At 41.4% G+C, this 26,670-nt stretch overlaps 1 protein-coding gene across 5 annotated transcripts in view; it reads right to left on the minus strand.

The window, feature by feature from the left end:
• Nucleotides 1-26,439, minus strand: part of LOC130913356 (piggyBac transposable element-derived protein 2-like) — a 49,855-nt gene extending 23,416 nt beyond the window's left edge. Inside the window, exons 1-6 of one of the 5 annotated variants that reach the window (XM_057831918.1) lie at nt 25,915-26,439; nt 25,347-25,601; nt 22,602-22,727; nt 8,285-8,446; nt 357-1,135; nt 90-233 (exon numbers count right to left, since the gene is read on the minus strand). In XM_057831918.1, the coding sequence (XP_057687901.1) occupies nt 222-233; nt 357-1,135; nt 8,285-8,446; nt 22,602-22,727; nt 25,347-25,601; nt 25,915-26,092 (1,512 nt within the window). In that variant the 5' untranslated portion in view covers nt 26,093-26,439 and the 3' untranslated portion in view covers nt 90-221. Of the gene's footprint in view, nt 1-89; nt 234-303; nt 1,136-6,308; nt 8,447-22,601; nt 22,728-25,346; nt 25,602-25,914 lie in introns of those variants that run through there. The other 4 variants (XM_057831920.1, XM_057831916.1, XM_057831919.1 and 1 more) reach the window with 4 other exon arrangements.
• Nucleotides 26,440-26,670: the final 231 nt, after the last annotated feature.

Below are 26,670 nucleotides of genomic sequence, written 5' to 3' on the forward strand. Positions count from 1 at the left end.
GGTTCGGGCATCTGGTGCGGATGCCACCAGGGCGGCTCTCTAGGATGGTGTACCTGACATGTCCAGCTGGGAGGAGACCTCGGGGCGGGCCCAGGACTAGGTACGGCATGGGAGCACCTCGGAATCACACAATCAGAACTAGTTAATGTGGCCAGGGAAAGCGAAATTTGGGGTTCCCTGCTGAAACTGGTGCCCCCGCGACCCAACTTCAGATAAGCGGTTCATGATGGATTCTGTCGGAAAAAGTACATGGATGGAAGACGTATTGCAAACAACGCGCATTTAACAAGATTTCATCAAAACTTGTTTTCTAGATGAAATTACAAAATAAGCGGCGTTTCGAGCGTCGCACTCACGAGAGGACACAGTCTGGGCGTACTGTTGCCACGGAGATGGAAGGACTGATGAAACTCTGCGAGAAAGATCCTCCGATAGACCCATTCCTTCTCGGGTTCTCGTCCGTTTTTTTGGCATTGTTCTTGATAAAGTCGATGCATTTGCGCGATGGTCAAACCCCGAGAAAGGTACGTCCTGTTCTGTCGCGCGCAGTCACTCCCGTACCTTGACAACGAGTCGATATGATCTTTGATGGCCCGCAAGGACTCGTCGCTGACTCTTTTTCGATTGTAGTGCTTGCCTCTGCCGTCGGCGGAGGGTAAACCGTGGCCTTTCTCGACCTGTTTTTGAAGCGCTCGGTCGACTCTTCCGTTGGAGACGCATAGCGTCGCCAGGAAAAATGTCTTGCAAACCTCTACGTAGCCGCTACGGGCGGTGGTCAAGCGGTACTTCCGAGAGTAGGTGCGGTTTTTGGGCTCCCCCGCGTCTTGCGGCTGTCGCTGCGGTCGTCGTCTTTGGATGTTGACGAGTTTGACGGAAGCGCAGATGAAAGCGTTCTGCAGATCGAAATTACCCAGGTCCCAGAAGTTGTGGAATATCGCCCGCCGTTCTTCTTCCGAGACCCGGTCGGTGCATTTGTGTCGGCACAAATGGTGAGGTAGGGAAACCAGGTTTTTCTCCGGAACGGGCATCCCTCTGGTGTTGACGTAGGCCTTGCCCTTGTTTCTGGCCTCTTTCATTTTGCTCCTCAGCCATTCGTGTTGACGACGCCTCCTCCTTTTGTCCAGTGGCGGGGAAACTGAAATTGAAAGTTAAAATTGACACAGATGCTAGACATAACCAACGTCAAGTAGTGGTGTGCGATATGGGGAAAATCCTCTAACACGATAACGCAACATGCCAGGGAACCACGGATAGAAAGACTTGTAGTTCTTAAAAGATAAACGTTAGTATGAGGTAAACCCCTCTTGATGTTTGCGTTTTTAAACAATTTTTAAAATTAGCTTAAAGCAGTAATGTGAAGTAAGGTTGGCCAACCATGTTTTTGAATAATATCAATGGCTAAACAGTTATAAACATATTTTCGTGATTTTTTTTTTTTTTTAATCAACCCTTCCAGATTCTTTGTTTAACCCATAGCAACGCCCTTGACAACGAAAATGCTTTTCTTCAGCAATCTTCGGAAATTACGTCACACCGGGAAGTGCGCCATAGAACAGTATTGTTTGTTGCATTGCTTCTCGGTAAGATGCCACAGCGGTGTGTGGCGATGTTTTATTCTCACTCAAACGAAAAGTTGTACGAGTGGCCAAAGGATAGCAGGGCACGTAAATGGACATCTTTCGTTCGCATGAAGCGAATGAATCTCACGCCATCATTGAGTAGTGTTCTCTGCTGCAAACACTTCGAAGATGCCTGCTTCCTTAACCGTTCTACTTATGATCAAGGATTTGCCAAAAAGTGTGATTTTTGGATAGATGACTGATGACTTTGTCAAAGCAGAGCTGCCAACTGTTGTGAAATGAACAGTATAAGCTAGCGACATTAGCCGAAAGTTTACTCGTGGCAATCCCCGATCATAGTTGTTCTTGCGTTCGCAAGGTTAAGCGTGTTTAAATTGTGCGTCATCTACGATCTCGTCCAAAAGGGTTAATCCACTGTCAATCGGGGAAGGGGTGTGGATGTGCATATGGTAAATGGTGTTATACTTATATAGCGCTTTTCCACCTTTCAAGGCGTTGCAGTAAGAGACATACACCGCCGGTGGGTTTGTGCAAATTTATTTGTATTTTTATTAAGTATTTCCACCTTCATGCATCAAGCATTGCATTGCATTTGTACGTTTCGGCGTTTCTTTCACGGTGATCGCTTGATAGCCTTCTAGTTTATGTTTTAGAGCCGCTGACAGGTGACAACAACATGCGTGTTGCTTTTAATGTCTAGCAGCGAATCAGTGAGCGCGCAGGTCACGCAGTGAATCATGGGAAATGTAGTCTCGGGACAACACTTGGCTTTGTAATCTGTTCGCTTGTGTGAAAAAACTACATTTCCTCACGCCGTTAGACGCCACTTCCTGCAGAGAGCCCCGCGCTGTGTTCGAACTGTTAGCTCCATGTGTTAATAAAGACACAGTTGTCAGCACGTCGCTTGCGCGATACATTTGTAAACAAAAAGCTCATAACAAGACACTATGCACGATCCGTTTAAGAGACACTGGAGTAGTAGGAGGTGAGGAGGAGATCAGCGAGAAGCAAAACTTCGCGGTCGAATGTGGCGGCAGTCCGCTATTATTTTGTTTCCTGATTGTTGCCAAAATAAAGTGGAGAAAGCCATCAATGACTCATCTCCTTCTTTCCCCCCAACGTTTTTATATGATTATTTTGTATGCACGAGAGCTGCCGGATCTGCCAAAATGAACATGGAGTCTGATTATTATTTTTTTAACAATGTAATCAGACAAAAACATAAAATTATGTGCAATGCCTGCATCTTCAAATCATGTAAATAACAACAGCCTATATCTTACCAATCTTGTAATCTCGATGGGTCTTGTATCCATTCCATGTCAGGTAGTCTAGGCACATTGTTTGCCTCCTGATTAGCGTCTGGCTAATACATGTTAGGTCCAAAATAAAATTCCAACCTCCTCCAACTCTTCAAAAACTTGGATCTGCTCCCTTGCGCTCGATCTATCGCTTATATCGTTGTTTGAATCATTGTTTGAAGGGCTTTGTATGGCGGCCGTATGTATGGAGCGCTGCCATCGCTGTTCTCGGTGTGACGTATCACTTCCGGGTTCGTCCCCTTTCAGGCTGGAACTTCGGAAATGCGATTATTTTGTCAAATATACAACGTATAAATTATTTTTTCATGCTTTATTTGTTGGACAATGTTTAATTACTTTAATTGTGACCCTATTTGGCATGTTATCAAATTACTTCACATTTCTGCTTTAAGCTTGTTTCGTTTAGATGCATACAGGCAGAACGTACTAAAAATGCATTAAGAAAATACTTAAATCATAGAATTCATAATGATATTGACGTGTCACATCCGTCAGACACAGTGCCACGCCTTCAAGTAGAGAGCCTGCCCACCCCAAGCATTAAGAGGAGTTATTCTCAAGCACACGCATGCTAACGCCGGATTTAGGTTGAAAAAGTACGAAAGCTGTACCGCATACAAACAGGAAGGATTGTCTCAGGAGTGATTTGTTCGAGGATTTAAGGTAAACATTATATTTTTTGTTCCATGCATGCATTTTGAAAGGTTGTCAAAAAAATCAATGGGAGAATGGGAACTGCTACGGCATTGGCATTATACTTCGCAATATTTACGTAAAATAAATGCTACCTGCACGGTATAGTTTGCTTTTAACCAGGAATCGAGGCTGTTTTACGTCCATAACTATAAAGAATTCGGGGATTTAAGCATTTATTTACAAGAATTTTCAACGGAAAAAGCTCTTTGTGATAAGGCGGCGCTAAAGTGGCTTAACTCAAGAACCCTTCTTTGGAAAATTATGAATTATACATTAAATGACTGCTATAAGTTCACTGAACACCAAAATATACGTTTTGTTTTTTTTTTAAACCCTTTATTCCCTAATTTAGGATTGGGGCGAAATTTGACCCTCTGGGATTTAGGAGTATCATTTTGAAAAATCAGAATAACGAAAACTGTCAGTAATGTATTTAGAATTTAAGAAAATAATCAATCAAATACACAGCTACATTGAACCATATATATATTTTTTTGTGTTTTATTTGTTGCATTTTAGAACTGGATTTTGAATGTACAAACACACTTTGGCCCATGGAAACCAGAACACAGGGACAAAATCACTGCTGGGAAAAAAAAAACAAAAAAACTGAAAGAATATTTTATTCATGCTTACAAAACACATAACTGCTGTGAAACTATATTCATTTGTTAGACTGTATTCATCCATGTTCTTGCGCTGCACATGTATTTCTTTGAACATAATACAAAGAGTTTCTATGGACTACCTTATCTGATTTTACTCCCTCTTGTACCAGCCAGAGCTAGTTTCCAAGGTCTCAACTCAGGTTAACTCAGGATGTTTTTCTGTGAAGGTTGAGCTGTCATAAGATTATTTTTTTCATAGTAGGTTTCGTTTCATAGTAAGCAACGCCCTTTCAACAAGCATATACAATGCCCTCCATAATTATTGGCACCCGTGAAAAAGATGTGTTTTTTAGCTTCTAATTTTTTTTTTCTAATTCAAATAATATGGGACCTTAATGGAAAAAAGAGAAAAATCCAACCTTCAATACAAGTGCATTCATTCAGTGGGGAAAAAATCCCACATAAAGAAAAAATTATTTGACATCAAATAATGTGTGTCACAATTATTAGCACCCCTGGTGTTAATACTTTGTACAACCCCCTTTTGCCAACAAAACAAGGTCTGGGGACTGAGATGGCCATGGGAGGAGCTTGATTTTGTGTCTGGTGAACCATTTCTGTGTAGATTTGGCCATATGTTTAGGGTCATTGTCTTGCTGAAAGACCAAGTGACGACCCATCTTCAGCTTTCGGGCAACAGATTTTGATTTAAAATTTCCTGGTATTTCAAAGCATTCATGATGCCATGCACCCTAACAAGGTTCCCAGGGCCTTTGGAAGCGAAACAGCCCCACAGCATCACTGACCCACCCCCATACTTCACAGTGGGTATGAGGTGCTGTCTACACACCAACAAGCTGTTTGGGAGGCATGCACAGAGAAAACCTTTCCTCACTCACACTCATAAACGCAAACGTCTGGAGTTCGCCAAGCGGTATTGGGGCTTCAACTGGGACCGTGTGCTTTGGTCAGATGAGACCAAGACTGAGCTTTTTGGCAACACACTCTAAGTGGGTCTGGCGTGCCACGAAAGATGCGCATGCTGAAAAGCACCTCATACCCACTGTGAAGTATGGGGGTGGGTCAGTGATGCTGTTTCGCTTCCAAAGGCCCTGGGAACCTTGTTAGGGTGCATGGCATCATGAATGCTTTGAAATACCAGGACATTTGAAATCAAAATCTGTTGCTGGAAAGCTGAAGCTGGGTCGTCACTGGGTCTTTCAGCAAGACAATGACCCTAAACATATGGCCAAATCTACAAAGAAATGGTTCACTAGACACAAAATCAAGCTTGTGAAACATTATAGGAAAAGATTAGGTGCTGTTTTGTTGGCAAAAGGGGGTTGTACAAAGTATTAACACCAGGGGTGCTAATACCGTATTGGCCCGAATATAAGACGACCCCGATTATAAGACGACCCCCTCTTTTTCAAGACTCAAGTTTGAAAAAAGACTTTTTGAACACCAAATTAATTTGTATACAGAAACGACCACAGAAAGCTTTTCTCTGACTGTGAGCATTTTTTAGGTGATCTTTTTGAGCTCTCCATCTCCATACATTACACTCTGTGACACCATATTTCACAGCCGCTTTGCAGTTGTTTGAAGACACCGCCTCATTTATCACCATCAACTTGAAGTTTGCGTCATAACTTCTCCTCAGCTGCCGGTTAACCTGGCCAATCTTCGACCCACTTTTCTCCAAATTGTCGCGAAGTTTCTCCATTTTCGGTTATCTCTTCTATTACCGGTATTTTCTTCTCTTTACCTTCTTACCACTTTCTTCTTCGTGTCAGGGGTTCGCTTTGGCCGCCGGAGTCGCGTTCAGCATTCGATTCATTGATAACTGGCGCCATCCAGCGTTGTGAATGGGTATATGTCTAGGCCGCAGTTTTTTTTTTTTTTTTAGGCCGCAGTTATAAGACGACCTCTTCTTTTTCAATCTTATTTCAGTGCAAAAAACATCGTCTTATATTCGGGCCATTACGGTAATTGTGACACACATTATTTGATGTCAAATAATTATTTCTTTATGTGGGATTTTTTTCCCCACTGAATAAATACACTTGTATTGAAGGTTGGAGTTTTCTCTTTTTTCCATTAAGGTCTCATATTATTTGAATTTAAAAAAATATATATTAGAAGCTAAAAAACACATCTTAACCACGGGTGCCAATAATTATGGAGGGCACTTTAAACCCTTGACTTGTGTATTCCCATTGTATTTCTGAGTGATCACGGCACTTGACTGGATCACATCATTTTTGTACCCTTGATATATATCTTGTTCATAAAGTCTTCCAAGCAGGCAGTCCTTTGCTGGATTTGATTCTTTCTCTTATTTGAGCTATTGATTGCTGCTTGTCTTGGGGTTCAACATTGAACTTCCCTGACAAAAACACCATTGGTCTTTCTTATCCAAAAATCTGTCAGAACTCATACTAGACATTGTGATAGTCTTTGAAACAATTTCTTTTTTTGTTAATGCAGAGAGGTATTGCACATTTTTCACAGTGCATTTCAGTCTTGAGGTCCTTGCACACAGCACATCGACGGCGATTTTCCTCCTTGACAGGCCAATGGCCAGTTTGGTCAAAACGGACATCTGCACTCTGATAAACTCGAACAAATCTCGGTGGTGGCGGGGATGAGGAGCTCGGAGTTGATGGCCTACCCCGCTTTCTTGCTGTTCCAACTTCAACCAAACCTTGAGCAACCAAACCCTGAAACTTGCGAAGCTTGAGAACTTTAGATCCAGTGATTCCCTGTGCCTCACAATCACGCTGGTAAAGGAGCCATGCGTTGATCACCGCGACAGACACGAAGTGCCAGAAAAGTATCATATACCAGCGACGTGTCCTGATGGGAAATTTACAGCGTGCAAGATGCGCATCCAGCATGTCAACACCTCCCATGGAAGCGATGTACTCTTTGATGATGTTCGGTTGATCTATGTAGGTGTACTCTTTTTTGGACTTGTCCCAGCGCCTTGCTTTTCTCAAAGGGTCTGGTCCAGCATATGTTGACATCAAACTGACTGCTTTCGTGTCTTGCCATTTCAAACAAACTGTGTTGGTGTTGGACTCCAATTGATAATCGTAGGATCCACGGCCTTTCTTGGACAGGTCTTTGTCAGGTATCAGGTTGCACTTGGACGTTCGGGTTTTCCTCACAGTTCCTGTGTAGTAGATTCCCTTTGCTAATAATTTCTCAATGAGGGGCATGGAAGTGAAGAAATCGTCAGCAAAAATCAGGAAATTTACTTTCTCTGCAAGCGATTCGCATAACTTCACTACAATGTCTCCACCGACTCCCAACTGACCCTTTTTTGGCCCTTTTTGTCCATTGCCACCACCTTTTCCTTGGTATATGTCAAAGTCGTGCAGGAGGCCAGTGACACAACAGCGCGCCCACACTTTGAATCCCCAGGGATGTGGCTTTCCTTTGATATATAGCCTTACGCCACCAAATTTACCTTTGTACGGCACCATCATCTCATCAATGGATTGTTTTTGTCGAGGAGCAATTGTCAGACATTGTCTCCGAAAAGAATCCAAAAATGGTCTCAGTTTCCAAAGTCGATCCATTTTGACTTCTTCATTGGCCATTTCATTGTCTACAAAGTGGATGACAGAGAGTAGCTGGTTGAATCGGTTGCGACTCATTACGTCTGCCACGGGCCCATAACGAACTTCACTTTCCCAGTACTGACGTACTCCGGACATTTGTACTAATCCCATCCTGAGGTACATTCCGAGAACTTGTTCTATCTCCTTTACTGAAGTGTTTACACATTTCCCGTGTTTTTGAACACTGTGCCGATTGGTATGTTCTACAATATTTTCCAACATATCAAGGGAAACAAAGCGGCGAAAGTAAACCAGCGGTGTGTCTGCTGTGGCATCCTGGTATGACTCGACTTGTTGTCCTTGAAAACTCACGTCAGGTAACTCAAAGACTTTCTTTCGCCAACTGTAAGTTTTTTCAGCACAATTAGGGTGTAATTGTGGGCTTGCAGTGTCGGTAAATTGCAAATCTTCATCACTGGACGAGTCACTGTCTTGGGCAGAAGACTCACCAACCTCACTTTCATGCGGTTGAAATGATTCATCAGAATCAATATCGCTGTCCAATTCTGCGCCAAAGTCACTGTCATCAGCTTCAAGTTGTTCCAATACTTGTCTTACAGTGTACTTTCTTTGTTGCTTTCCCTGTCCTAAAGAGCAACTGGCCATACTCCCTGAAACGATATAGGTATTTATTAGTCCCCGTACCTTTAACTTAGTGAAATATATTACACAAATGAACTAATTTCAAGTCTTTGGCCAAATACAAGACTGTCACCATTAGAGCTGGGAATCTTTGGGCACCTAACGATTCGATTACGATTCACAGGCTCCGATTCGATTATAAAACGATTAGAGCTGAAACGAATACTCGAGCAACTCGAGTAACTCGAGTTTAAAAACTGCCCAGAGTAATTTTATTCACCTCGAGGAATCGTTTAATTTTGCCAGCTCTAAGCATCACGTTTTGCCCGGACTACTTTTAATGCGGGACAACGCGCTGATGTCACGTGCGTAGAGGTGGAAGCAATAAAAAAAATATAAAATACCTTTCTGCAGCCGACAGCTGCTCCAAACTACGCCGATGTTGCTAAAAACTAGCCCGCATGATGCTACCGCGGTAGCAGGTAGCATCGAATGCGTCTCATAGATATCACACATACAGTGGGGAGAACAAGTATTTGATACACTGCCAATGGGTTTTCCCATTGACTGTGTATCAAATACTTGTTCTCCCCACTGTATGTTGAACTAGATGTGAAATGACAGAGTCAGCGGTGTTAGTAAACAGCCGCCAACTTAAAGCAGTACACTTCACAGCGCTAATAAATAAGATTAACGTTACTCGCTCACGTAACGTTAGCCCTGCGCGTGGCTAACGTGTCTTACATACAGGTTTTATTTAATCTGTGAAAACATAGCGTTGTAGAGTGATGAGGGTATAAAATGAAAATATGATAAAGCTAACTGTCAATTTTAGCTCAGTAGTCATTTGCCACGTTTACATGGAGCCAAATATTCCAATTACAATCGGAATATTTGTTCAAACCGAATAAATGTGTTCCATATAAACACCTCATTCGGAATGAACAGGCCCAAACCGAATGGAATTTCATTCCGATTCACAGGGGTGGAATATTCCTTTTCCCAAACCGATTAGAAGTAAAATTATATCATGTAAACAGGGAAGCGGAATGGTGTCTGGTTGCGTTCTTTCTGCACATGCTCCGTACTGACGTGGTGACATCACTTGGTGACGTAAGTAACGTCACTTGCAACATGGCTTCCAAGCACACGCACAGCGCACCCACACAACTTTTTAAATGAACGGCGTATCATTCTGAAGTTTTGTTTCCACTCGAAAAGTTAAAACAGCAGCTGATCTGACGATCGATCTCCATGTTTTGCAACGTGACGCTTTGTTTTAATTAATCTGCGCATGTCAGACAGCAGTTGTCAAACGTCCTTTCGGAATAAAAGACAGACACATGTAAACGCTGGATCGGAATAGATGAAGTGACATGTAAACAGCTGATGTGAAATTTTCATTCGGAATGATTTGAATCGGTATGAATAAAAGTCAGCATGTAAAGGTGGCTATTGCTGGATAAAACACCCAGTAGCACTGGTCCCTAATGTGCTCCAATACAGCAGGTATCATACTGTAACGTTGACAAAGAGTCACCCGCTTCGTTAGGTTGCAATTATTTATTTTTTGGGATCTTGTGAAACGACAGCAACAACAGAAAGGCACGTCTCTCGCTCTCCCGCACCTCCCTCACCCCCGCACGTCATGCGGTGCATTCAGGAACGCATGCAAATATCCCCGCCATATTATAACCTGATATGTTACAATACATTTATTTTGAACACTGCAAAAACTCAAAATCTATCAGGACTTACAGTTTAGACCAGACATGTCCAAAGTCCGGCCCGGGGGCCAAATACGGCCCGTGGACAAATTTCATCCGGCCCCCAGCCTCTGTCATAAAATCAATAACGTCTGGCCCACACACAGACTTAATAAATTGGTCAGCAGTACTGCTACCAGCATATGAAGTAGCTTACACACTAAATGCTACTCCTCATTTACCCACTAAAAAGCAGCAGCACTCTAAGCAACATTACCCCGTGTGACCCTTTACTCCCAATTTTCTAAAATGGCGAAAATCAACAAAAAAAAGAAAGTTGACTGCGACGGCCGACGCTTCAAGGATAGGTGGAAATTGGACTATTTCTTCACTGAAATACGCAACAACTGTGTCTGCCTCATTTGCAAAGAGACAGTCGCTGCTTTTAATAGTTCAATGTGAGGCGATATTACAAACAAGACACGCTGACACGTACGACAAGATTACAGGGTAAATACGTAGCGATAAATTGAAGCAACTTGAAGCTAGTTTAATTTCACAGCAGCAGTATTTCGCAAGAGCCCGAAATTCGAAAGAGTACGCCACAAAGGCTAGTTGCGAGATTGTTGAAATTATTAATTAAAAAAAATAATAAAGCAAATGTGACACACAGAATGGCTTGCTAAAATGTGTTAAAATATATTGTTTTACGTAAAGGACGTCAGCCAAGGTCGGCCCCCCACATTTTAACCACACCAAATCTGGCCCCCTTTGCAAAAAGTTTGGACACCCCTGGTTTAGACTAACTTAAAACTTAACTAGAACTTACAAATGGCTTGACACAAATGGAAATTCAATCGAAACACGTGGGGAAAAACACCTAACTTTTAAGTGATGTGTGTTATCAAGCGTAATGGCATCTTTAGGTAAGAAAAATATATATTTTATAAGATCTAAAAGTTTTTCGAGTGAAAGCAGTGAATTTGTCTTTTTATTTTTTATTCTAGTCACATCTGAGAGGCAATTGTTGGCTGTTTTCAACAATGTACATTGAAAATAAAGACATTGACTGAAAATGGTTCAATATTAGATGAAATGTCTTGTTTTCTCATGTATATGTATAATGACTTTTTACCTAAAAAAATATGTTTTATCCGATTACTCGATTAATCGATAGGATTTTCAGTCAATTACTCGATTACTAAAATATTCGATAGCTGCAGCTCTAAAAACGATTATTGATGCACCCCCCTCCTTTTTTTTTTTTTTTTTTTTTAAATGTTTTGTACATAGTTCCAAAATTGTTCAAAAATACTCTCAGGCTAAACCAAATTACAATTTCAGTATCAAGTTAACATATAACAGTAAACAAATATACAAAAATAACAGTAAATAAAAAACTCCAGTCCCCATTCTGTATCAGCAGCTTTAAACTACATTCAATTAATTTAATGTTGTGAATCAACCGTTAAAGTTGTTAAACTTGCTCCCGTTATTCCATAATTTCCCTTTTGTATACTTTCGAGATGTGAAAGTTTTAAAACTATTTTAAAGATAGATTCAAGTCAATATTTTACCGATTTAGGAGTATTTTAGATAAAAAGTTAATTAGGTTCGCTTGGAAGGTTCGCTACAACAGCCTTGCAGGGAAGTGTACTGCTTTAAGATGGCGGCCGTTTACTAACGCCCGCATCTAGCTTTCTGTAGATGTGCTGCTAACGCTACCGAATCTATGTCGCATCTAGTCCTATATAAATGATATCTACCGTAACATTATGTGGATGTACTTTGTAGCAGCTTTTCGGCTGCAGTCAGGTATGTTGTTGTGTTTTTTTTATCTTGTGGCATGAGTTGAGCTAGAGCCGTGAGTTGAGCATTGGCATTACCCGAGGGGCCGGGTAATGAGAAGCATGATGTTTAGCTACTCTCGCTCCGTTCTTCCTCATTGCGTCCTGAAGAACGCGCGGCGCGGCTTGTGTTGTACTTCCGCTTTACTTGGCATATTTCAATAATCGGAATTTGGATGTTTGTGAATCGTTCTCGAATCTTCCATGGCCGAATCGTGAATAATCTAAGAATCGGAAATTTTGCACACCTCTAGTCACCATTCTCTGTGACGTCACCAGAACCAAAGTGGCTGCCATTTTTTACCCCATACACACAAAGTGTCATTTTTTACCCATTGTTTTTTGAACTAGCTCAGAGTTGCTAATTTATCAAAATATATATTAGTGTAGGCATGTGCCGGTATGAGATTTTGACGGTATGATAACCATGGGCAAAAATACCGCGGTTTCACGTTATTGCAATTATAGCTCCAAAATGTGTTATTTTGAGATGTATGGGTTAAAAAAAAAAAAATTCCATTGAACAGGATTTTTTTTTTAATTTTTCAGAACGAACATAGTTGCAAATTGGAACATGAATATATTGTTAAAATAAATTATCAATAAAAAAATATAAAATTATATATATATAAAATAAATATATATATATATATATATATATATATATATATATAACCTCAAGTTGCTCAAGATTAGAGCAAGAACAAAATAATTTCCATAAAAAAGTAAAAACACTTCTGAATTTTTTTTTTTTTTTTTTTTTTTAAATCTACTGCATAATTTTTTTGAGGGTGGAAAAGCTCAAGTGAAGTTTCGCCATTTTCAGCCACTGTTGTCAGCTCTAGTCTACATGATGTCATGCCTATGTGTTAAAAAACAAAGAATTCATAAGTTAATAAGTTAAAAATGTATAAGTTAGTTTAAACTGTAAATATTGTTGTGGAAAGGTTTCATCTAAACAAACAAACAAACAAACAAAAAACATTGGGAGTGAGACCTCACCTTGATCCAGCGAACGTGGATTTGTGCTTAGGGCAAGAGCATCTTTCGCAATTAGCGATCTTTGATGCTATCCCCTTTTCCCCTTCATTCAAGCGAATCAAGCTTGTTTTCTCACTCTGCGGCTGTCACACTCAACGAAGTTGCTCTCCCAGCTAAGCCTAGGTTAACATTCATCTTTGTAACCTTTTAGTTTGTATATTGAATTTGAAAGGAAAATGTGTGTTTTGTTTTTGGCGAACTTTTTCCATGGTGCTAATCTGTTGAAGCTACACACATGAAAAAATCTAATTGTACAACATTTTAAATGTATTCACTTTGTATATTTCACTTACCATGATTTGAGAGCTCAATAAATTGAAGAAAAGTATGCCTTATGTTTGGAGTATTTGTTTTTGGGTTCACTGGCTGTCTAGCCGATAGCGTCACTTTCACACACAGCAACAAACGGGAGGGGGTGAGCGCTGCCGCGCCAAGCCACTTCTGGCTGCATTTTTGACACACGAAAAATAGCGAATACCGTACTACGGTCTGACGGAAAATTTTAGTGGTTTTGAAACCGCGACGTTTTCACACCACGGTAAACCGTGAAACCGGTAGCCGGCACATGCCTGTATTAGTGCTGTCAAATTTATCACGTTAACGGGCGGTAATTAATTTTTTAAATTAATCACGTTAAAATATTTGACGCATGCGCGGAATGACCCGCTCATGCATTGCCTCAAACAGATTACAATGGCGCACTTGAGAGCTAAGAGGCAGAGAAAGGTGTCTTGTTTTGTGCTTTTTCGTAACAAAGGTGTACCACACGTGACGTGCTGGCACTTTGTCTCTTTATTAGCACATTCAGCTTCAACATTAACACAGCTTACGGCTTTGGGCAGGCCGTAACTAACTCACTCCTACATCATGTGAGTAAACAACATTGGCGCCGCGTGCACTTCAGGGTGCCTCGGATAATTCTATCTCACAATATTACAAAAGGCGAGGGGACACAGGCGTTCATTATGATGACTATGATGACGAGCTAAATGGCAGATTTAAAGACACATTTTTCCTCATATCCCTCTGAGGCTCAAATTAAGTTTTTGTAACAGGAAAAATCTGATATTTGGGGAAAATTGTCATATTGGGTAGCAGTATACAATTAAGACTTTTTTTTTTTTTTTTTAGCAAGAGCTTCACATGTAATGTATTCTGAGATGTTGCAGGTTTACAACATTGGTCCGGTGTGGTAAATTAACGCCGAAAACTTAATATGGTATGAAAACTAACTTTATTTGCATAGAACATTTGAAAAAAAATGTTTCAAACTACTTTACAGTGGAAGAATAACAACAAAAACAACTTGGTGTAGACTAGAAACTGCAATTTCTAGAGAATTTACTCTGAGTCTTTGCTGTGTGGAGATACAGATCTTAGCCCCGCCCAGGTTGGTTTGGGGACATTTCGGGGACAATATCAAGTCACTTCCTGTTGATTTGGGGACATTTCGGGGACATGTCCAGGTCATATCAGGTCATTTTTGGACTTTTGGGGGCGTGTCCTGGTCATATCAGGTCATTTGGGGACATTTGGGGGCGTGTCGTGGTCATATCAGGTCATTTGGGGGGCGTGTGCTGGTCATATCACATCATTTGGGGGGTCGTGTCCTGGTCATATCTGGTCATTTGGGGACATGTCCTATTGATATCTGGTCATTTCCTGTTGATTTGGAGACACTAGTTTTTTTGCCATTTAAAATGAATGGGAAATTTGGACGTCCATGGCCGTCAATGGCATCGACTTACATTTGCGTCAATGGAATCCAAGTATATTGACATCAATACAATTGACATACATGGCCGTCAATTGCATCTGTCTAAATTGGCTTCAATGCAATGTAAATGCCATTGGAAATGAATGGGAAATTTGGACGTCCATGGTGGTCAATGGCATCGACTTACATATGCGCCAATTGAATCCGAGTACATTAGCATCAATAGAATCGACATACATGGACGTCAGTGGCATCAATGTAATGTAAATTCCATTGAAAGTGAATGGGAAATTTGAACGTTGCATCCCATTAGAAATGAATGGGAAAGTTTTTGGCAAATTTCCGGGGAGCCGTAAATTTTTTCAAAATACTGTATACAACTTTTATGCCTCACCGTCACGGAAGTTTTTATGTCTAAATTATGTGATTTAGTCAAAATTTGTAGGACTACATACATTTTGATCCCCCCCCCCCCCCCCCCCCCCAAAAAAAAAAAAATCGGTGAAAAATCGGCGTTTAGGGGCAAACGGAAAATTTTTCGGGGCCGTTTCCCTGAAAATTCCCTGCGTCGCGTGAAAATTCCGGTCGTTTCGATATCCGAACGGTGCCGATCAGTCAAACGGTTTGGGCTATGCGGCGCGCCGAAAAAAATCCCATAAAAAAAAAAAAAAAAAAAAAAAAAAAAAACGGAATAACACTATCTGGGTCTTTGAAAAAGACCCAGATAATTAAGAACAACAAGAATAAATTTTCATCCCCTACATCAAATAATGTTGAGATATAATACCAATAACACTATACCGATGTCTCAAATCCTAATTGAGAAGGCCAGGTCTGAAGGTCACCTCTTCGTGTGGTAGTCCAAGAAACAATGTTTGTTCTTTGTAAAGCACAAAAGTACTCTGCACTTCCGACAGGCCATTTGCGTGTAGCCATTCTTGCACACTCTGCATCGTCCACGTTTATCAGCATGGATGGGAAAATGATCGAATCGGTCTAGTCTGACCTCAACTGATGGAGGACTGATCCTCTGACCTGGAGGTGAAGATGTGGCACCTCGACTGCGTTCTGGAGCCTCTTCCGATGACGGTCGTCCTCTTTTTCGACTGTTCAAGTTAGCCCGTTTGCCAACCTTGATGAGGGCATCCGCAACTTGAGCGCGGAAGTCAAGAAGCGGCATATACTTCTTCTCTTGCTTCTGGGTGAGATGACGGCGGTAAAGGAGCCAGCCGTTGACCAGCGATAGGTCAATCAAATAGTACAAGATGCGCAGATACCAACGACCTGGGCGGAATTCAACGCGATAAAGTGCAGCAAACGTGTCTGCCAAGTCAACTCCTCCCATGTTGTTATTGTACACCTTGACAATGTGGGGTCTGTCCACTTCCACATATTCCTTCTTCTCTTTTGACCACCTTCTGCATCTATCAACAGGATCAGGGCCAACGAAGGACGATGCCAGTAACACTGCTTTGTTATCATACCACTTCACGATTGCCATCCCACTTGTCATCTCATATTTCACTTCATATGCACCACGCCCAGCCTTTGAAAGTTCCTTGTCACTTTTGAGGGGACATCCATGTAGACGGTTTCGATTGATGGTAGCGACTGATAGAATTCCCATTTTCTTCAGGTCCACAATGAGTTCAGGTGACGAGAACCGGTTGTCGAAGAAGCACTTGTAGTTAAGTCCTTTCGGAACATCCGATACGAGACGAAGCACAACTTCACCTGCGATACAGAGTCCACGCTCATTGGGTAGGGTCCCTTTTCCAGTGTATACTTCAAAGTCATAGACTAATCCAGTGACACCTGCACGAGTAAAGACCTTGATTCCCCATTTTTTCGGCTTGTTCTTGATATATCGTTTCATTCCGATTTTTCCTTTGAAGGGGATCATCTGCTCATCAATGGAGTGGTTTTCTTCCGGTTCAACTTTCAAACAGTTTGCACGGACTTTCTCAAGGACTGGTCGCACCTTGAACAACGGATCGTATCCAGGCTCACCCTTTTGCTTCACATTGGTATTGTCGTTCATATGGATGTACGTTCGCAGATTATCAAATCGCTTACGTCCCATGACAGTTGCGATTGGGTCGTAGCGTGTCGTTGTCTGCCAGTACATGCGGTACGATGGCATACGTACTACTGTCATCAATATGTGTAAACCAATGAATTGCTCCATTTCAGAAGGGGTTGTTTTTAGTTCTGGGCCATTCTTCATAACTGCATACAGGTTTGATTGGTCAGAAATAAGTTTAAACACGGATTCGTCCATGAACTGATCAAAATACCACTTTGGACTTGGTATTTCATCTGGTGGAGGTGAGAATGCAGGTCCTTGGAATGAAGGGTCTACGTCAGCTGCTGGGGGTTTCCTCTGCCTCCAAGAAAAAACTTTGTTCACTGGAGCTGGGCCGGGTTGAGGTTCATCATTATCTTGGACCCCAGTGTCATTGTCTGCATGTACGTTATGAATTTCAACATGAAGTGTGTTTGGATTAGGTATTGCTATTGCTCCCAGTAACTCATCATCGTCAAGGCTGAAGTCAGACTCGTATGCTTCAGCAGGTTCAACAAAATCTGGATCACCAATTTCATCGTCTGAAATGGATTCCGTCTCTGATAAAGCACCATCGGGAAGGCAAACCATTTCAATGGCTTCCTTGAGTGAATAAGATCTTTGTCGGCCTGCCATAACGCACCACAAACCTGCAACCAGAGTATGCGGGAAGCTAGTTTACTAAAAAAGCCTCCAGTCCAACAAAGATATATACTAATATAATATGTGCAATGGAATTTAGGCTACATCAGTTTTGCTCACTGAACAGTCAAATGAACATCGCATTTTGCCATTGCGTTTGATCAAATCTGCCTCTGATAGGGTGTAACTTCACCCCAAATGATTTCATTTTCCATAGGATGAACCCTCAATGACTACTCAAATCTAGAGCTGAAACGAGTACTCGAGCAACTCGAGTAAAAACTGATCCGAGCAATTTTATTCACCTCGAGTAATTGTTTATTTTGACAGCTCTAAGCACCACGTTTTGCTCGGACTACTTTTAATGCGGGACAACGCGCTGTCAGGTGCGGAGAGGAAGAAGGAAAAAAAAAACTTACTGCAGCCGACAGCCGCCACAAACGACGCCGACGTTGCTAAATACTAGCCCGCACGATGCTACGTTGGTACAGGTAGCGTCTGATGCGTCTCATAGAGATCACATGTATGTTGAACTAGATGCGAAATGACAGACTCGGCCGCGTCTGGGCAGCGTTAGTAAATAGCCGCCATCTTAAAGCAGTACAGCGCTAAGCGCTAATAAATAAGATTAACGTTACTGTCGCTACTAGCTCACGTAACGTTAGCCCTGCGGAGGGCTAGGTTTCAATTGATTATGACCACTGTCGATGCGTAGCTAACGTGTCTTACATACAGGCTTTAACATACCATAGCATTGTGGAGTGATGAGGGTGTAAAATAAAACCTAAATCATGCTAACTATCAATTTTAGCTCAGTAGTCATTGCTGGATAAAACACCAAGTAGCACTGGTCCCTAATGTGCTCCAATACAGCCTGTATCATACATTTATTTTGAACACTGCAAAAACTCAAAATCCTATCAGGACTTACAGTTTAGACTAACTTAAAACTTAACTAGAACTTAAAAATGGCTTGACACAAAGAGAAACTCAATTGAAACACGTGGGAAAAAATCCTAACTTTTAAGTGATGTGTGTTATCAATTTTTGTTGTTATGCATAAATGTTATGCATTTTTAGGTAAGATATATATATATATATATATATATATATATATATATATATATTTTTTTTTAATAAGATCTAAAAGTTTTTTGAGTGAAAGCAGTGAATTAGTCTTTTTTTAAAAATTCTAGTTACATCTGAGATGCAATTGTTGGCTGTTTTCAACAATATACATCGAAAATAAAGACATTGATTGACTGAAAATGGTTCAAGATTAGATGAAATGTCTTGTTTTCTCATGTATATTTATAATTGCTCTTCACCTAAAAATATATTTGTTTTATCCGATTACTCCATTAATCGATAGAATTTTCAGTCGATTACTAAAATATTCGATAGCTGCAACCCTACTCAAATCAATAAGTAAACACTGGTGATAGGTCAATAACCTTAGTATAGACCAGTGCTTCTCAATTATTTTCTGTTACGCACCCCCAAGGCCGCCACTGTAAATAGTATCATTTGTCTATAAAATTACTATTATAAATATGCATCTGCCTAACATTGTGTCCTTTTTTTCCTAATAAAGAAAAAAAGTAACAGATCAACTTATAATAAAGTATAACTTCTTTAACATTGTTTTGTTTGTAACAGAGAAGACTTGACGCGCATCAATTTGCCTGAATTTGAAAAAAAAAGTCACATCCAAGCTGTAAAAAATACACTCAAGGTACATTTTTGACCATTTGATACAGAAAAATAAAATGTAATAAAATCAGTAAATAATAACAAATTATAATTGATTAGAAACATTCACTCATGAGGACAATATGCCAAAAAATTTGACCGAAAAAACAAAACTGAATAAAAGAAAAAAAGAGTGTCCTTGGACAGAAGGACAGTTTTTATTTTTGCTGCTCACAGTATTTACCTCCTTGTGGTGTGGAGTTATTTTGCAATGAGCATGCTAACAATGCTCACTGGTTTACTGATAAAACACTGACAAAGCAGGACGATTGTTGGCAATATTCGGCACGTTTTCACCGAAAAACAATCAAGCGGCTTATCAATGAGATTGGGGTCTAATGTCTAAGTGGCGTCTTAATTGATTTGGCTTCTGGCTGTCCGCTATAATTATTTTTAGACACAGTAAAACGTGGTCTTTCCTCATCAGCCACTGTATTAAAAGTCAAAGCTAAAAGGCAAACGGCACGAAAAAAGCGCATTCTCAGCGGCCGAGGTAGAACCGTAGGTGAGGGCGGTCGTCGTGACGATCCCAAACCGAAAATGGCACTTCTCGGGCGGCGACGTGAGAACCGGACAATAAAGTGGGTCGCTGCGTGAGTGAGTCCGGTTGGAAAACGGCTTTCGAAAACGGCGGCGGCACACTGCTCTTCATATCTGTTTTCTGTGTGTGCTGAGTGCTCTTCCTTGGTTCAAAAATACTGTGCGCACTCTGAAAATGGGAGCGCCACTGCCACCCACTGAGTGTATGTGCAAGTACACTTTATTCCAGTACGGCCCAAAAAAAAAAAAAAAGCATGTTCCCCGAGGTCACATGCGCCCCCCCCTGGCATCGCTCCGCGTCCCACTATTTTGAGAAGTACTGGTATACACTGTTGCTCAAAATATAGGGAAACTAGAAGACAAAGCATGTGGCATCCATTGGTACTAGTCCGGCCAAACGTTGCAAAGCTGCAACAATGAAATAGAGCTGCCCACCCAGAGGAGATCAAATCTACAAATTGGCATATACTGTTTCTCTATACTGTCATGATTCATCTTATACAGTATTGGTTTCAAAATAAAGGTGATTGGTAGTAAGCCTGTCGCGATATGCAATAATTCCATTTATCGCACGGCAAATGAAAATGAAGGCGGTCATTTTCCTGCTGCGATTTATCGCCTCGAGTGCATGCGTGCGTGTGCGCGCGGCAGATGTGCGGCGGACGTGCTGTTAAAAGTTCGGCTGGCTTGTTACCAACAGCGCAATATGCTGTGAAGAGCATTCCCTCTGTTTTATTGACTGGGTATGTTCGTTTTTATACATTTGAGTTTGCGTGACCATCATTCAATGGGGAGAGGCGGGGGCGAGTGCACTGTTGGCGTACAGCAATGAGCGAGCGGAGTGAGGAAGACAAAAATGGACGGAAAATGCTGATTTCCAAGCCAAACAACACAGCCCCGGTGTGGGAATATTAGATTTTAAACCAAATGAAAATGGCGAGGCGCCCAAAAAGGACTAACCAGTCTGCAAAATGTGTTTGGAGGTTGTTTCAACAAACAAGGCCAACACAACAAATGTACATGCTCATTTGAAACACTATCACCTTCTTTAGTTTTCACTGCTTGGTAAGAAAACTGCATCACAACAAGCGGAGCCTTCCTAGTCACGGCAATCGACAATTACAGATAGGAGTGGGAACCTCAAGACACCTCACGATACGATACGATTCGCGATACAAGGCTCACGATAACGATTATCTCACGATACAGCAAATATCGATATATTGGTCAGAAATTTGATACATGATATTCTACGATACAACTGTAGTTGTATCGTAGAATATCACCTATCGTGAGGTGCCTTGAGGTTCCCACTCCTAATTTCAACATTGCAAGACGGCCGAGAGTCGGGGCAAACTGCCCGTATGTGTGTGTGACATTCACGGACAGCGTGTGCATGCTATCGATCCATATAAACTTTGAATATAAGCCTAAACGGGGATTATTTACGTCTGTTATTTGTGTCCTCCTTTTGAAAAGAAAAATATGATATCCCTGGAATGACGTACAGTGATACCTCAGCTCACGAACATAATTGGTTTCCAGAAAGTGTGTGTAAGGCGAAAAGTTCGTCTTCCGAACATTTATTTCCCATAAGAAACCATTAAAATGAGAATAATCCGTTCCCAGGTCCCCATAAAACATCATTTTCTACTAAATAAGCCTTAAAACTACACAAAAATATACCTTATTTTATGTATAATAAATGTGCTATTGTATTATAATTAAAGAAATAAACTGTACTGTATAATAAAGTCGTTTTATTTACCTTTGTGATGGTAGTTGATGGCTTGATGGAATGGAGTGGGAGGAGGAGGGAGGGAGGGAGTTACTGTTTGGAAGGAGAGTGTTACCGGCAAAGTGCGCAGTTAGCGTAGACTCCACTGCTGTGCCCCCCACATGCTTTTGGTTGTTAATAAAAGTGCCCACAAAAAGCCATCCGACGCCTCTGGGTGTTTGTATGCACGCCGCCTCCTTTCTGGAGAGGAAATCGGGCGAACCGAAGACAACGAGCCAACGTGACTCGCCGGTCCACTTCTCACTACGGTGGGAAGCTGAAAGCACCGCCAATTACCAGTCGAGGGCGAATTGGTAACACGAGTCACCTTCCATAAGGACTGTAGGTAACTCTTTTTCGGTCCCATAATAGCAAAAGTACACTCAATATGGTCCAAAATCTCTATCAAACACAAACCACGTCCGCACTCAACGAAAGTGAGGGGACGAACTGGGACGCCGTGAGCGTGCGTCAGCTTCTCGTGGCGCTTTTCGACCGCGTGAATTGGTTCGTCCGCCGAAAACTAGTTCGTCAGCAGAGACTATATGCTCGCGAATTTAATGTTCTTGAGGCGAAAAGTTCGTGAGCTTAAGCGTTCGTGAGCTGAGGTATCACTGTATGTCATTTGTTTTGATGCTTCTGTGCATGCGGGTCTTCTTGCTCAGCGCGTGTCGGACTGCGAATTAGTGCGCATGCTTAATACTTGAACGGTCTCAATGGACAAAGGCAGTCTGAACGGGCGCGCCAAAAAAACGGATATGACAAAAAATCGGATTCGTGCATTATGACCTGTAGTATGAACGTAGCCATAGTTTGTTGTTATGTGATCATTTATGTTCTGTTTTAAAACCATGAGTTTGAATGACATTTGATTTAATGACCTGCTATTATTTCTGTCTAGGTATTATAAGGTGAATGTGAGGTTGTGCACATGCTAACACAATGAAAGAGCAATTTGAACACTGACAGCTTTGTTGATGATTCGGATGTACCCGGAATCGACTCAAATTTTAGGGGCAAAAGAATCATTTAAGACGCAGTCTGGTACACTGCTCGAGGAATGGATACGAATATGATAGTCCTAAATATATATTCACCTTCAAAGTCTTGATTTGTAACATGTTCTGCATTGCATGCATTGCTTGCACTTTTGTCCAAAAGTGAGGCACTGTCATCATCTTCTGTTTCAAAGGTTAGATCCCAGTCAGTGTCATCCAAGTTACCTTGAAGAAGAAGGAAAAAAAAATCAAGACAGCACAGCAGAATGTTGTCATTCATTCAACATTTGGCTTGTGAGTGCTGGCCGTGCCTGGAGCCCAAACAGTATCCTACCTCTCGTTTTCAGATTAAGCCAAAGAAATATGTAAGACAAGGCCCCAAAGCCTTATATAAAGGAATGTTGTTTTTAACCTCATCAACTGACATCAAGCTGCAAGGTAACATAAATCGGAATGTGTTGTTTTCAACCTTATCAAGCTGACTCATGCGAAAAGGGGAGCAAGGTACCGCCGATACCGCAAAATAAGGAACATAACATGTTTTCCGCGCGAATCGGAATGCAAAAAGGGAGTAAGGTCACCTCGTCCAGTTGGCTACCAAAAAGGGAGTAAGGATTCTCGAAGGCCGTAGGCCGTGCGAAACATCTAAGGGAGATCCAAATATTCTCAAAAGCCGTGTGAAACTCGAACGGGAGGGGAAGTTACGGGGCGCGGTACTTGCTATAAAGAAGCGACGGAGACAAGTACAATCAGAGTCTGCTGTGGGTTCACGCGCGCGGACGCCCAGCCTTGGTATTTCTTTGCTCGCTTTACCGAGGACGCCCGGCTCTCCGTCCTTCCAGCACACGGTAATGAGATTTATGTTATTGCATGTAATCTATGAGCTGAAATACAATTGTTGCTTGTTTGCTTGTACACTTTATACTGTGGGTTAAATAAAATGTGCCGCTTGTTTAACGCAGTGAAGTGTTATTGTTTGCTGTCCATGTAAGTCGCCGACGATCCGCGATCCTGAAGTTAATAATAAGTCATAGCAATTGATTATCAGTTGTGACTATTATATTATTTGATACTGTAATTGATTATAAGCAGTGTCTACTCAAAGAATGCTTGTCTGATTGGATATAACAGACAAATTAACTCATTGTAGCCTGGTGATTGGGTATCAGCCTCGCTACTATTCATTTTCATTGATACTGTGATTGATCATAAGCAGTATCGGAATTGTTTCAAAACAAAATACAACAACAAAAACATTGAATTGAGGCGATGGGGGGAACGGGGGGAACCCCCCCCCCCCCCCCCCCCCCCAAAAAGTGAGTGAAGAAAGCATATGTCGTACTATGAGACTAAAAGGATCATATCTCTGGTTTTCCGTGGTAAATTGATGCCAAATATAAACTGGGAGACAAATTAAAATCCACGCTTTCAAGTCATGTTGACGGCGGCGCTCTATGTCAAATACTTCATTTTTTACAGTGCTTTTAAGACGCCACGTGATTGAAAAGGCGTGACTGGAAAACGACAAGCTTGAGTCCGATTGGTAAAATGGAGCCATGTGATTATTGTTGTGACTAGAGCTGGGAATCTTTGGGCACCTAACGATTCGATTACGATTACGATACAGAGGCTCCGATTCGATTATAAAACGATTATTGATGCACCGCCCTCCTTTTTAAAAAAAAATAATATATATATATATTTTTTAAATGTTTTGTACATTAGTTCCAAAATTGTTCAAAAATACTCTCAGGCTAAACCAAATTACTATTTCAGTATCAAGTTAACATATAGCAGTAAACAAATATACAAAAATAACACTAAATAAAAAAACTCCAGTCCCGATTCTGTATCAGCAGCTTTAAACTACATTCAATTAATTTTATGCTGTGAATCAACCGTTAAAGTTGTTAAAATTGCTCCCGTTATTCCATAATTTCCCTTTTGTCTACTTTCGACATGTGAAAGTTTTAAAACTATTTTAAAGATAGATTCAAGTCAATATTTTACCGATTTAGGAGTATTTTAGATAAAAAGTTAATTAGGTTTGCTTGGAAGGTTCGCTACAACAGCCTTGCAGGGAGGTGTACTGCTTTAAGATGGGGGCCGTCTACTAACGCCCGCATCTAGCTTTTTGTAGGTGTTCTGCTAACGCTACCGAATCCATATTGCATCTAATCATATATAAATGATATCTACCGTAACATTATGTGGATGTACTTTGTAGCAGCTTTTCGGCAGCAGTCAGGTATGTTGTTGTGTTTTTATATCTCGTGGCATGAGTTGAGCTAGAGCCGTGAGTTGAGCATTGGCATTACCCGAGGGGCCGGGTAATGAGAAGCATGATGTTTAGCTACTCTCGCTCTGTTCCTCATTGACCGCGCGGCGCGCTGAGTGTGTTGTACTTCCGCTTTACTTGGCATATATCAATGATCGGAATTTGGATGTTTGCGAATCGTTCTCGAATCTTCCACGGCCGAATCGCGAATAATCTAAGAATCGGAAATTTTGCACACCTCTAGTTGTGACCTCTCACTGGTGAAACTGGTTGGGCTACTGATTGGCATTATAATAAATAGGCGCTTTTATTTCCAATAAAAAAAAAAAACTCCACCACACACTGTAGGTCAAATACAACGCTGTCTTTGTAGTAGCCTAGCAGTAGTACGTAAACTATCCAGCACGCGTCTGGACTGCGATTGTGCATGCCTTGAACGGAGAAAACACGCAAGCATGACAAATTTGGACCGAAACAGCTGTATTTGGATGGAGAAAAATTAAAAAAAGATCCTTAGCACTCCCTGCTGTGAGTGACTTTTGCGCTTCAATTCTGTTTGTCTTCACCTTCAGCGCGTTTGTGGGTCCTCAATAGTTCTTCCCCTTCATAGCTGTCTGATAATGGCGCCATGTGGTTGTTGGGTGGGGATCCTGCACGGGGTTCTCCACCCGGACTGTGAGAATGAAACTGCGACCACACGGGTGCTTCGTCATCTTCATTGTCACCCGTCAAGTGAAACTCACTGATGTCAGTCGCTTCCTCCTCCTCTTTGAGGAGGGCAGGCTCCGGCGCCTCTTGTTTCTCTTGAAGTTGTGGAGCCTCTGCCACAAAAAACAAACAAAACAGTAATGCTGCAAAGTAAAAGAATAGACTGTTTGGTCATGAATAACACAATTTACTCTGACAGTGGTACTTTGACTTGCAGGTGCGCCAAGATCGAATGTGATTTATTTCTTTTCTTTGCGCAATGTAATAAAACAGCAGATAATTACATGAAAACAACAGGTACATCCCCATTTTTAAAAAAATGTCCACGGGAAGGAGAAATTGCTTCAATGTGTGAAGACGACTACATATAAAAAGCGAATGTCTTTTGGAGTTCTAAAATCAAATGGAAGCGAAATGTGAACCAACCTTGGGTGCGGATGACATTTGGAGTGTTGCAAAGGTCTTCAAGTAATCGTCGTTGTCGCTCGCTCTCCTCTCTCGCGCGACAAAGTTGCTCCTCGTACGACGCGATCGTTCTTTCAAACAATTCGAAGATTTCATCGGCCGCCGTCAATAATCGTTGTCTCACCATATCTTTCAACATTTTGATGTCGGCGGGCGCTTGTTTTGAAGCGATGCTAACTTCCGCCTTTTCTTCTTCTTTGGTGTTTTTTTTTTTCTTCTTCTCGTCTTTACTTTATAGATATCACATGTAAGGAGCGCTAGATGCATATAGAGCGCTGCGACGGTTGTCTGCCGCTTTAAAGTTCTGCTCTTCAAAAATAAAACCCTCAGAAGCCTTACTAAATTGAACATTTTCTATATTAGAAATGGATATTAGAATCTCTCCCATCTATTAATTCACATTTCTTTCGATTCGGTTCGAGACTAGAGGCTTCAGAGAATGCATGTATCAGATCTAAAGCATCAAGTATTTGATCAGCAGCTTTTAAATAGAGAATAGTGTCACCCATTGGGTCTCATATGAGAAATTAATAGCTGCGTGAAGTGAAGCCAAATAATAAAAAAAGTTCCCTCGAGTCAGATCCATGTGACGTCAAACTACACAGACTGACCAGCAGATGTCAGAATTGCGCCGTGTGAGGATTTGATGTCCTCAACAGAAGTGTTTATACAGTACACCAGGGGTGCCCAAGCCCCGGTCCTTGAGAGCCCCCATTC

Source organism: Corythoichthys intestinalis, chromosome 3, assembly GCF_030265065.1.
Source record: "Corythoichthys intestinalis isolate RoL2023-P3 chromosome 3, ASM3026506v1, whole genome shotgun sequence".
Classification (NCBI taxonomy): domain Eukaryota; kingdom Metazoa; phylum Chordata; class Actinopteri; order Syngnathiformes; family Syngnathidae; genus Corythoichthys; species Corythoichthys intestinalis.